Source organism: Atractosteus spatula, chromosome 4, assembly GCF_055471065.1.
Source record: "Atractosteus spatula isolate fAtrSpa1 chromosome 4, fAtrSpa1.hap1, whole genome shotgun sequence".
In the NCBI taxonomy this organism is placed as follows: domain Eukaryota; kingdom Metazoa; phylum Chordata; class Actinopteri; order Semionotiformes; family Lepisosteidae; genus Atractosteus; species Atractosteus spatula.
Genome location: NC_142709.1, coordinates 66154210 through 66167799, shown reverse-complemented (window position 1 = coordinate 66167799; position 13590 = coordinate 66154210). Strand labels below are relative to the sequence as shown.

Below are 13590 nucleotides of genomic sequence, written 5' to 3'. Positions count from 1 at the left end.
ATGTCTCGCTCTAACCGCGCTTATAAACTAGCCCACGATCCCGACACGTTTAGAAAGAAGTAAAATACTGGTTTTAACAAACATGAAACAAACACTCTGTCTCACAGAGGGGTGCAAACAACAAGAATAAGAAGCTTAATGATAATTACAATCGTGGCAGTGAAAAGCGTGTTTTGTTTTACAAGAAGTCACGTATTTTGCTGAGCTTGGAAAAAAGAAGGGTCACATTTTTATCTAAATAAGCTGTCTCCTTCCGTACTGCATGCAAATGCAATAACAATAAAGGTCTTTTTCATTTACAACCATTATTCAAAATTATTTGAATTGCAACCTTATTCAAAATCCATACCTAACAGTGAAGAAACAATGCGAAAGTATTCCCAACCTCGCGAAAAGAGGGGAGCATGTAGACCAGTAGACATTACTGATAATGTATTTTATTCTGTTATCTTTGGATGTATTACTCTATAATTATGGTTACTGATTCACTTTAAGCGGGACCTGTTCCATTGTCCTAAACTGCTATTTTAAGAAGCCCTCGGAATAGGCGTCTAAAGACGATTAACTGAACGGTTTGTGTCAAGGACTCACAGTTTGTGTTTTACGGCGCGATTATGAAAATGGATTTCTAATTTCAAACAGACGCGATGAGGAAACTCTGTCGCTCTTGTAGGGGGGACCTAGAGAGAGACGGAGGCGGAACACATTCAGCACACAAATCAGAGAGAAGTACATCATCGCAGGATATATGAGAAACCCCAGGCGAGGTGCCATTCTGCTTCTGGAAGGAAGAAAAGGCTGGACTTAAAGAGGAACCTAATCACAACCTGGGCTGTGCCTGTAATAGGAGCAATCTCATAAGAAGCTGAGCTTCAGGGAAAGGAGTTATTGCTTCACTAGAACAGTAATTGTGGTACTAAATCAATTCCTCTGGCCCTGCACTTAACGCAAGATTCTGGTACGGCGTTAAAAAGAACTTGTGACTGGAGAATACTATTTTTATTGTTATTCTTGTTGTTGTTATTATTATTATTCCAATTACTCTTGGTTTGTTTTTGTTTTTCTGTGCGTAATGATGGCCACTTATCAAAACCAAGAAGATGACGCAATGGCTTTGATGGTTCATGACACCAACACGGCCAAGGAGAAAGAACGACCCAAAGACGAACCGATCCAGGATAAGAGTTCGGAGAAGGCAGACCCGTCTCAGAAACCCCCTTATTCGTACGTGGCTCTCATTGCCATGGCTATCCGAGAAAGCTCAGAGAAGAGGCTCACTTTATCCGGCATCTACCAATACATCATCAGCAAGTTCCCTTTCTACGAAAAGAACAAGAAGGGCTGGCAGAACAGTATTCGCCACAACCTGAGCCTCAACGAGTGCTTCATAAAAGTGCCCAGGGAGGGAGGGGGCGAGAGGAAAGGGAATTACTGGACTCTGGACCCCGCTTGTGAAGACATGTTCGAAAAGGGTAACTACAGGAGGAGAAGGAGGATGAAGAGGCCTTTCAGACCCCCTCCGACACATTTTCAACCTGGAAAATCACTGTTCGGAGATGGATATGGTTATCTCTCCCCGCCGAAGTACTTGCAGTCCAGTTTTATGAACAACTCTTGGTCGCTTGGGCAGCCCCCCACTCCCATGCCTTACAGTTCGTGCCAGATGGCCAGTGGCAACGTGAGCCCGGTCAATGTGAAAGGACTATCGGCGCCGTCCTCTTATAATCCTTACTCCCGGGTCCAAAGCATGGCTTTACCCAGCATGGTGAATTCGTACAACGGGATGAGCCATCATCACCACCCGCACGCTCACCACCCGCAACAGCTGAGTCCGCCGACTCCAGCGCCTCCCCCGGCTTCTTCGGCAAACGGAGCCGGCCTTCAGTTCGCCTGCTCCCGTCAGCCAGCAGAGCTTTCTATGATGCACTGTTCGTACTGGGATCACGAGAGCAAACACTCCGCGTTGCATACAAGAATAGACATTTGAACTGCCGGTCCGCATGGAAACAGGACTTTTTACCCACTATTAAATGCAAGCGAAAGTATTTTGAAATGATCATGGATTCTGTCACAATCTGTTCCGTGCCAAAGTTTCTTGAGGGAACCCTGTGTCATCTATGATTGAACGTATTGTGTAAGTGATGAGACATTATGTCCTTAAAGCTGACGGAGAGAAAGCTTCTGGGGGTCGTTTTTTTCCCCAGTGGTAGACTTGGGGGAAAAGAAGATTAATGTGTTTTTGTATGGTACATCTGTACAATGCGACCATTTCCCTTAAAAGGGAATTGAGATTACAAATACTATTTAAATATAATGTATGTAAGAACGTCGGATTCAGATTCTGTACGTTTACTGTGCTGTAAGAAGTTGAACTATGTGCTCTTGTAAAACAACAAACAATAAGAATTTAAATGACACAGTTGTACGCCCGTGTGGCGTTTCCACGTCATAAATGTGTTACATGCAGAAGTGTTCGCCGGGTTAGCAAGTTATGTTTATTCCGAATAACAGAACCTATGGTGAACTACAAGACATACAGAAAGTTATGGATTAATGTGTACATTGTTAGACCAAAGAGATATTATCTGATTTAGAAAGCGTTTAACAATTTGCCATCCTAACTATTATGCATCATTCAGGGCCAGTTTTGAACTCTTTCTTATTTTGTAAACTTAAAACTTTGTCTCATTCATGTTGGGACCATGTTAAACTAGCACTTTTTTAGTTTTGTGAATTACTTAATAAACCTGTATTTTATTCAAAATTTTCCTTTTCGTTCGTTTCTCAGTTTCTTCATTTGAGGTGTTCATATGATGTAAAAATAAGGCATAGGCCTATAATGAACAAGTGAATGCGAGGGTAACGTGAAATAAGCATTAGAACCCTATTGATTGAACCAATAATTTTTCATAGTTGTTAACATGTTTTTGTTTAAACTTCCGTGCAATGGAACTTAAAAACCTAACCGAATTTCCTTGTTGTACTTTTTGTTGTTAAAACGAAACATGGGGCACCCAGATATATATTTTTAGACAGCAAAACACCACATAGGTTTAGACCATTGAAATCTTAAAAATAAATTCGCTTAAACAAAAATAGAATATTTTCTTTTCAATAGTGAACACCTTTTTTCTGTTGTGAAAGGGAATTATCATAGCATCTTAATATTTTAATTATTATTTTAAAAATTATAGATTTATCTTAAAATTGTACGGCGAAAGAGTTTGATGCAGGACAGTAGCGGTCTCATAGGTCCTTAATTCGCTACTATATTAATATTAAGTAATTATATATTAATAGCTTACAATGCAACTACTCGTGTTTACATAGGATGGTTATTCAAATATCTATTTTTTATTTCTAAGCCTTCTATATTGTATATATTTTAAAGAAAGATAATCCCTCGCATTAGCATTAATATAATGACTGTTATGAGACTAGTATACTTAGCTGTTTTTTGTATTATTTCTTATTCCGGACACGTTTTTTCTGTCCGACACAGCAATACTTGTTTAACACTTCAAATATGTCTTAATGCCTACTTTCACCGAATTTTTCCTAGATTTCTCATTACATTCAGAATGCTGTCATAGCTATTCCAAAGGCCAAAAGTAAATAGAACATTGTTATGATGATGGATTTATTTATTTTTATATATATATATTTATGGAATGGGTATGCAAATAAAACTTGGCAAAGATGCTCTGCAGTTCTGAAAACAGAATTTTAAGCAGGTGAAATCAAGTCTTTGCTTTAAATGAAGGTTTGAATTTCCTAAGGAGATGAGGGATCATTTTAAAGAATAATACAAATCCCATATAATAAGAAACAAAATGTTGGATTGTTTATTAGTTTCAGTCCGATATTCATTTGGTAATACCTGGTATGTTTCGAGGATACCGTCTTTCAGTGAAGTAGAAAACACGCACCTGCGTACAGAAAGATCACAATTTGTTATATTATAGATCTAATTATTAGTTTACTAATGACATATCACTGCTTATTTACCACTGCAAATATATTCTAATTCCCGTGAAACCTGAATTTGTCATAGACAACTCAATAAATTCAAAATACTAACCTTATATGATTATTTTTTCTCTCCAAAGACTGGATAGTATGTATTTCAGGATCTTTCGCAACTTTTGTTCTGTACTTTAAACAACTTATTACTAACGAAAAGCAATGCGTCTGGTCGTACTAAGCTCATATTGCTTTTTTTAATCAGTTAGGCAAAAATCCGTTGCTTTATCTTAACGTAGACGCCAGGTCATTGTAACATCAAAGGTTTTTGGTGATCTGGGTACTTAAAACACTTTCCTGATATTTTGGGGTAGCCAAGCCAGAACTGATACTGCCTACAAAGACTTCAGTACATTTTGAACAATATTTCAGCATTTATAAATTATTAGAGTTTCGTTTTTTCAGTAAGGTGTATCATGTTGTTGTTTTAGCAAATGCCTCATTACAAATGATTAAATCAGGGTTTCGGTAATCGCATTAATAAGGAAAGGCTGATAATAAGAAATAATTTGTTTATCAACATTAATTATTTTGCAGTTGTCTAAATTATCAACAAATGTGTGTTGAATTCCTTGCATTACGTCTGTCGTGCTCTGGTAGCTGCATTTGAGAGTCTCGAGGGGCTTGAACACTTAGAAAGAGAAACAGGATGATGAGTGATACGTTTACAATAGACCTTCATTTCTTAACTCTTTTGTTTCGATTATGTAATTTAAGGCAAGCTCATTCGAAAACGGCGCACGAGTACAGTACACTGTCACTTATAGCGACAAGTGTTTGTAATTTTAGGCCCCAAGCAGTCATACGCGTAGCCTATATCCTTACACTCGTCATATTGTAACAGTACTCCAAAACCAAAATTAACTGATTACAACTTTTTTATAAAACCAATCGCGAGATAGGCGCAACACGATTTAGAGGAAAAATCATGTGGATATCAGGGTAATTGTTTCTTATCTGTACAGTGCAAATACAGGTCTAGTTATTTATTTACTACAACTATAGGCCTCTTGCTCTTCTTTCTCCACCCCCTTCAGGCTACTAGCAATAATAATAATAATAATAATAATAATAATAATAATAATAATAGTGGTGGTGGTTGTATCAGTAAAAGCCTATTTAAAGAAAATAGTGAAGAGAGCTTTAGTGGTATTTGAGGAAACTAATCTGTTGTTCTGGCTTCCAAAAACAAAACAAAAAATCATCACAATATTCTTTTGAATGCATCTGGTGAAGGTTTTGGAGTGCGTGTTGAATTACATTATGAATGCTATGTCTCTGAGGAACCATGCAGGTTTGTAATAATTAGAACTGAAGATTATAGTGACAGCATATTGTTGTATCATTTTCCTTTGTTCAGATAGAACGAAGACGTGATTCCTGCCATCTACATGCAATAACCTGAATTTAAATAGATTTCTAGCTTTCTGAACTCGGATGATTCCCAGCGCTCTTGAGCCGCTCTGGTTACAATCGAAGGTTACGACACGGCCACTTTTTAAAAAGCAGGTACAGTGTATTTAACTCGGCGCACTTCTGCAGGAGGAGTTCAACATTTGCTCTTTCTTTATTTAGTCCTTTCATTGTTGACACGTTTTCGATTTAGTTGGCCAATGCAATAGAACTGTGTGGTGTCATTCCATTGTTATGGATAGAAGTGTTATTCTGTCACGGTTTTTATTTGTTCTTTGATGTCTTCGTGTTATATTCGTTCTAGACATTTTAATATAGAGTTTTAATAACTATAAGGATTGTTTTAAGTTTTTTTCAGCGAAGAATTAAAGCGCACCAACATATGGCCTTTCAGCTAGAGATGTTCAGTGAATTATTGTCGACATTTTAAATGTATGTTTGCAAATGGCGAAGAAAAAGCTGTAAAATGCGAATATTACTACGCTTTTTACTTTGTTAGGAAAACTGTTTCTTCTGACCCATTTCAAGCATCTTAGGAAAGAAAATGTACTCCGGTTTTGAGTAAAATGCTGCACTTAACTAAAATGATAAATACTGTATCCTATCCCTAGCTTTCGATTATATGATATTAAAAGATCTTGATCTTTACGGATGCTCAAATGATAACGAACTCTTGCAGAATAAAACGGCCATTAGCCTAAGTTATACGATGATGTTAATAAGAAAGGGATCAACTCCTTCCCTTAACCATATTTACTGAAAAAAATGTGAAATTCATAAGCTTGAACTTTACCAGTACACAGCCGTGTACCACAGATGGTATTGTATTCATGTTTCTTGGAAACGCAAAACTGTGTTACAAGTCAGTAGATTAATAGCCTACTGATCGTCAGTATAAAGCCCATCTGCCAATTAGCGGACCCCTAGGTTTCCACGAGTTTCTGTTCGTCATATTGTTTTAAACAGAGAAGTATTTGCTGTTCTACAACAAAGGTCTTCACACTGTTTTGTAGGAAAGTGTTTGTTTTTCTTTCTCTGCAATTTGAGTCTTTTCTTTAGATAACTGCACAGTCACACAAATACGGTGTTGGGTTTGTAGCTTTTCATTATTTCAAAACAATCAAACAAGGTTCAACCCTATATGCATAATAATAATAATAATAATAATAATAATAATAATAATAATAATAATAAAATATTATATATATACAGGATTATAATTTAATCATCGTTATTAACTATTTGAATTATTTCGTTCTCCGGCTATTGCCTGTAATGATCCCGTTGTATGTCATCTAACAAATGACCGGCGTGCAAAACCAAAAACCGCTCCCTGGCTTTTCCATATGCTTAACAGTTCACTGTCGTTTCGAGCAAACCACTTCCTTTCAGAAAAAAAAAGAAAAAATATTGAAGAACAGGAGGAAACTGTTTAAGAAGAACACATAATTTCCAGTTCGTGTGTAACATTCCTTCAGCGTCTCCCTCTTCAAATAAAACTCGGTTTATTAAGTATGACCTTTCACCGTTATTTCGGGTTATCCTTCTAACATCTTCATACAGAGCAGATTAGACGGCAAATAGAATCGTGCATTCGCCGCTTCCTAAAATGGATGTTTTGTAAATAATCACGGTAAGAGATAAGGGTATTTCAAAAGCCCAATTACAAACACTGAACAAAAGCACTCGTGTGTTAGGACATTTGCTTTCACGTTACTTTTTGCGATAGAGGCTTACAACAAAAAGCTAAACTCGAATATCGAGAAATAAATGACGTGTGTAATCAGTGCAATGACGTTGAGATGTGTAGTTGTCCTATATAGCGACAACGTAATTTGAGAATGTATAAATCATGGTCTACAATAACTCAAATTATATTACAATTGAGTTTTTTTAGAAAAGAAAATGAACAAATACTTTTAAAATAAAACCTATTTCAGAGTAGAACTAATACGGAAGAGCATATATTCTGTCTTTATCAGTGACTACTTTTATTTGACCAGAATCACACAGCGGTCCCCCTAATCTTGAATTTATATAAAATATAAAATAAAACATTTCTAACAGATTATGCAAAAAGCTGACGCAATATTACCTCAGCCTGCTTTCTAAAACAATTTGCTTTTTTTTTGCCTCGTTATCACTTTAGAAATTGATTACTACTCTTAATGATTCAGTGGTGAATTCTTTAAACGATAAATACATATATTTTGTTAATGCTCGTTTCCAAACCGCTTTAAATTCACGTGTGTTTATTCCCATCGCTTAAAAAACGAAGAAACCAAAAATCAAACAAACTAGCGGAAGTAAACAACGACACGCAGAAAATTCGCATGATCGACTTATCTCTAAAAGGTTTGGAAAACGAAAGGGTTGATCTTTATTCTGGAGCGAGCGATGGAAGTGGCGATGTCGCGTTTTTCTTGTTTTGGGCCCAGAGAGTTTGGGCCGCTGCTCTGTGCCCGTTGCATCAGGTTCTGGGGGAAAGGAATTCTCCTTAAACCAGTGGTCATCTGTAGAAAGTGGGCAGTACATAGATTGAAAGCCTGTGTGGGCACCCTAAATAAATCAAGAGTCAACCAATCATCGGCCGTGAATCATCGGAGTACATTCGTGCGCTTTTCCCCGAGAAGCTTTACCATAGTATCTATTTCCCAGACTTTAATTAACACGCTAGGAATCTGTGTTGCATTCCGAAAAATAATAATCTATCTCGTCAGCAAATGTCTCTCGTATTAAATGCCTATTTGCCCTGCAGTAGCTACAATGTTGCAGCATGAAATAATTTACGTCCGCTCGATATAAGTCGCACACCCAAATATATACGTATTGTTTTATGTACAACGCGATACCTATAGTAGGTAACCTACGCCCTAGTTTCCAAGTTAGGAAATAAGTAATAACGTACTGTAAGTAAATGATGGCTGGAGGGTATTATTTTGCAAAATGACGTTATCTGAATTTCTAAACGAAACAGTAAATAACGTACACACCATTCCCCTTTCACCTATTGACATATACAACAATACAATGACGTAAACACGTAAAATGTATTAACACTGATATACTATCCGCATTAATAAAGATAAATCGACTGTGAGAAAGACTGTACTCCACTGAGTCCAATACAGGACAGGCAATTATTTTATTACACTCCATTAGTTCATTACAGGCTATATTTTAGATATGTCAGACCAGTTTGTGTTTTGTACGTTATGTAGCCTAATGACGATTTTTCTATTTTGAATACTGTGATATTTTACGAATAACTTCAGCTGACAGCAGCATAGGCTAGTTATACCAAAAGTGACAATACTGTTTTCATAGCTTTAAATATATATTTCATTTTGTATTTCATTCTTAAATGAGAATTTATAGTTTTATTTCTGGAAGATTATAGTTGACTAAAAGTGTCACGATTCGTTTAGTGGTTAAGGTAAATTGACCTCGATCAATAATCATAGATTCTTAAGATAGTATGGGTGTTGTTTAGAAAACAGCCTTACTGATGAATGAAATATCAATTGTGTTAAGAAAGTAATTGAATTTGTATTGCTTATGTCATAAACAACCACATTAAAGTTTGATTAGAGACGATGATTCTTTCGCCTATTCGTAACATAATTTATTGACCCAGACCTCCGTCTTAGATACTAAAATTACATAAGAATTTTGTAATTCTTAGCGGGTTGAACAGAACAACAGAAAGACAGGAGTATGGGGAATTATATGCAATAAATGTGTTATTTTTAGGACTATAAGCAATAAGACACTGCCATAGTTTTTTTTGGAATATAGGTACACATAGCCGTGGAAAATGGGAGTAGAAGCATGCCCTCAATTTACATGCATCACAGCCACATGAAGTTCAGATTTCTCGACGGGCTTCAGCATTCAACAGGTGGCCAGTCTCATGAGCAGCCTGTGTCCACCAGGCGGAAACCGGAGCGAAATCCTGCGCTGGGTCAAAGAAGTGGACAAGAAGCAAAGTCGAGACCCGTAAACTCATCTCACCTGTGACTCGACGTACTGTAAGCTACGCTTTGAAGCCCGGTGTCTAAAGAGAAATGTCATCGCCAAAGCAGTCAGTATCATAATGCCCTGTCATTGTAGATTACGTGGCATGAATGCGTCGGGAATAGATTACATTAAATTATACCCTCCCTACATCCCATGGAAAAATGCAAAACCTAACTAATTCTTTGAAATAGAGGCGGAATATCTCATTTTATTCATTCAGCTGGTCGCCATTTTAAGAAATAAATCACTTTTTTTTCACTGTGACATAAAACATACAAGTTATTTTTTGCTTGTCTAAATCCAATCTTTTATTGGCTAGCGATTGAGCATTTGCTTTGGCAAAAATGAAAATAATTTGTGTCATCCCTTAGTTGACATAATGAGACCTCATTAGGAGGTGCAAAAATTCCTCGGACGATTAAGGCGTATTACCTAATTTAATTTTAAAAATGAGGTGTGCCAAATAAAAATAATTCATTGCTATCTCTTGATTTACGAAGCATAAAATATACTTTAATTCTAGTATTTTTACATGATGCCTGAGCCGTGAAGGGTATGCATAAGACAAGGCTAAAACTATTACCATATTGCATCTGAACACCCGTGGAATGGGTTGATTTTGATTATGTGGAGGTCTTTTAGAGATGAGCACGACTACAGTATATCGCAATGTTGTCGTTATTTCTGCTGCTTTTGAAAAACTTCAGGAATACAAAAAATCAGGAGCAACTTATTAACACTCTGCTGAAGAGAAGAGGTGTTCCAACACATTAATTAAGACTGGGAACATTTAGAGTGTCATGCTGCATAATGATTGTATTTTTCCCATTTGTTATTCCTATAGGATTGTACACTGAATTATGTGAACTGCACTACATTTTTAGGCATACTGTAATGTTACCACAAACCTCAGAAGAAAAAACAAAAAGCCCTTCACATGGTGTGGTAACCTCATCTAAAATCACTTGGTGGAAAGAATGTCCTGTTTTGGTACATTAACATATTTATAAGAAACTGGCAAATGTTAGAATATTCTAGGAATACAAAGTAATGATAATTGTACCCAGAAAGATATCAACCAAAAGCATTAAAGCAAAACAAAACTGTCAGTAAAGCCCTCATAAATTACACTGTTAAAAAATTACATAGGTAAAATCTAAACATTTTCCAACTTTGTTATAAACACCCGAGTTTCTGTTTTGTTGGCAGGACGTTTAGATTTTTTTTTGTTCTTTGTAGTGTGACAATTGGAGCAGGTGTGTGACTAGACAGGGCAGTTGACAATCAGCGAAGAACTGTGTGAACAATAGTCCTGCATACAGGATCTCTTCAAGTGCTGCAGAGATAAGAAAGCACACAGCCAAGAATTCCTAGCATTGGATGGTGTGGCCATGAAAGAAAAAAATGCTGGTAAGGTAAGATATCAGGACACATCTCGATTAAGGAGTATGAAAATTCCACTGTTTGCATTTTATGTACTACATTTATCTCTAATTAAGTCCAAGTCCTTTGGATCTTTGTTCTTCATTAAGAGTTTGTAGACTGTGAAGTGAAAACATTATTTACACTGATGGAGCATTTCTTTCCTTCATTAAATCTATTACTGTGGTAAGTTATTAAGAATAATTCATATAGTAGTGAATCAGAGGCAGTTAAAAAAACTGTCACACTAACAGGAAATTATTGAGTTCTTTGATATGTATGCTTCCTGCTAAGAATTTATATTTGATGGAATTTGGGTTGTATTCTAACACATGCTAAGAGGTTTTTATTATTTGATCTTTTTTGCATGAAGTTGGTTCAGAAATCAGAAAACATTTAAAATATTGTGTGATTTTTGTACTGGCATTCTTTATTCTGTTAAGACGTGAGAAGGGACCAGCAGTTGTACTGACTCATATGATTCTCCCAAGTTACTGTAACACCAAACAAACATACTTGAGAAAGTATGTGGAATTACACGTCTATTCTCCTGCTTCTGAATTTCTGTTTTAATAATTAACTTATTCAGCTCCCTGTAATTAGTTCATATTTTCCCAGTAGGTGAAAGTGGAAAAATGTAAAACAGTCAGGTTTAATACAGGTTGCATTCATTCATTATTCATGGCTTCAACAATTACGATGAAGTGTCTTTCAGTCTGTATCTTAAAAAACATGGCTGACCTTTGAGTACTGTATGAAAATTAGTATATATGTATATGTACATGTACACAACTCAAAATTCAGTGTCCCACAATTCTTTTTGGTCGGCATTCAGTAGTGTGCACCTTTCAAATTGGCTGTTTTAGAAGAAAAATTATGTTCTAACACAGAATGTGCAGGACAGATTTAAGCTTGGATCGTAGCTGTTAGCAGGTAATTCGGCAAATTGTATGAAGATTAAGTGAGCATAGTATTTTTCTGACTGAAATTACAATTAATTTTAAAGACGACTTCTCATAAATAAGTACGTCTCTTAGGCATGCATGTCTTTTTTCGACAAAATAATAAACCCTTTATTTTTCTCCACTGTCGTTCTGCTGAACTTTCACCTACCTTGCTGTATTGACCTTATCTCTTCCTCTCTCCCATTCATTCTCTTTCGCCCACTGGTGTTCTTTGTTGCGGGTATTCAATACAATTTAAACCTACAAAAATTAACTTTGAGTTCTTGTCATTGAGTTATTTATTTATACAGTAATGCAAAACAAATATTAGAGCCTTACAAAATCCTTGGAGATCAATTCCAGGGGCTTAAATGTTAACAATTGCATGAGCCTTTACATTTTAAGACACACTTTATGGTTTTATTTTTAAAAGCATATATGAAATACTTTGCGTCTTTATGGTAACTTAATGCATACAAATCCCTGCATCAAAATGAGCCCAGCTCATTAGAGTCATGTTGGGGTTGCGAGTTTCCCAATGATTTCACACAATTGAATTCCTGACGTTCTTGAGAATGTTTTAGATTTAAGCACAACCGTTTCCAGTTGTACGGTGTACACATCACCCCAAACCTATTGAAATGGAGAGTGGGGTCACCAGTGTTTATTATACATCAGATGGAAGCAGGAAAATATGCTGAGATTTGATTCACAGAAATCCGGCTATTGTTAAGATCCGTGTGCGTATTTTTTATTCTTAAAAATAAAAAAAAGGTAATTTGGTGGCATTTCTTTGTCTTATTTATGCTACTGTATAAACATGAGAAGCTTTTATTTTTTTTACCTCCAAAATCCCGGTTCTTAGACGTGTCTGTATTCTCCACAGAAAAGTACGTGATGTTTTATGTAAAAGTTCTTCTGTGCGTTTGTTTTATTTCTCATATGCCCTTAAGAAACAATAGATTTCGTTAAACTGTCCGTTCGTCTGCCAAAATATTGCTTTAATTTTTTTGTACACATTGTACTTGGAAATAAACACTGAGTGTTTATTAACTGGCTAACCGCATCACATCGAAAAAAAAAATAGAACTTCAACCAAAACTGTTATCCATACTGCACGTTAAAACTACAGAGCGCATATCAAAGTCTTTCAAACAATCGCAAAAAGAGATTTAAAACACAGTCATTAATTCAAACAACTATAGATGTCAAAGTCAAAATGACATGACACAAAAGCCACCATTCCCTGACATCCGTTTAAAAAAAACTTTTAATTTTGTTGTCAGTATTAAAAAGGGTGTCTTAATTTAACCCCAATTACAACACAAAGAGCAAAGGTGGGCAATTTTTGTTTGGCCAAAGTCTAATATAAACTGATTACAACAGTATTTCAGATATATACAGTTCAACAACATAACCAATATATATGCACTACAATAAGCAGTAGATCTATATCATGCTAATAATAAATTCCATGCCTCGATCGATAGATAGCTGCTTATTCCTGTAAACGTCACCTCAATCCGATGTCTGTCACAGAAGCGCAGGGCTCACACGCACAAGCACAATTTAGAGACACCAAACAACCTAAACCAGTATGTTTCTGGGGGGTGTGATAAAACCAGATCATGCGTCAATAAGAGGAACTTGCGAACTCCACACAGAACGCGACCTAGCCCAGAAACAAGCTCCATCAATCAAAGGTTATGAGACAGCAGTCACGCCAGCACCCTGTCCACAATCATTGTTCTATTTGCTACTGTTAGTG

General features: G+C 36.2%; 1 protein-coding gene across 1 annotated transcript; it reads left to right on the top strand.

The window, feature by feature from the left end:
* The first annotated feature begins 783 nt into the window (after positions 1-783).
* foxl2a (forkhead box L2a) lies at positions 784-2764 on the top strand. The gene has a single exon (XM_088914729.1). The coding sequence runs from the start codon at positions 1073-1075 to the stop codon at positions 1985-1987; it is 915 nt and encodes a 304-aa protein (XP_088770855.1). The 5' UTR covers positions 784-1072; the 3' UTR covers positions 1988-2764.
* The last annotated feature ends 10826 nt before the right edge of the window (positions 2765-13590 follow it).

Excerpts from the sequence above, each read along its gene's own strand:
- foxl2a (XM_088914729.1), top strand. The coding sequence starts at position 1,073 with ATGATGGCCACTTATCAAAACCAAGAAGATGACGCAATGGCTTTGATG.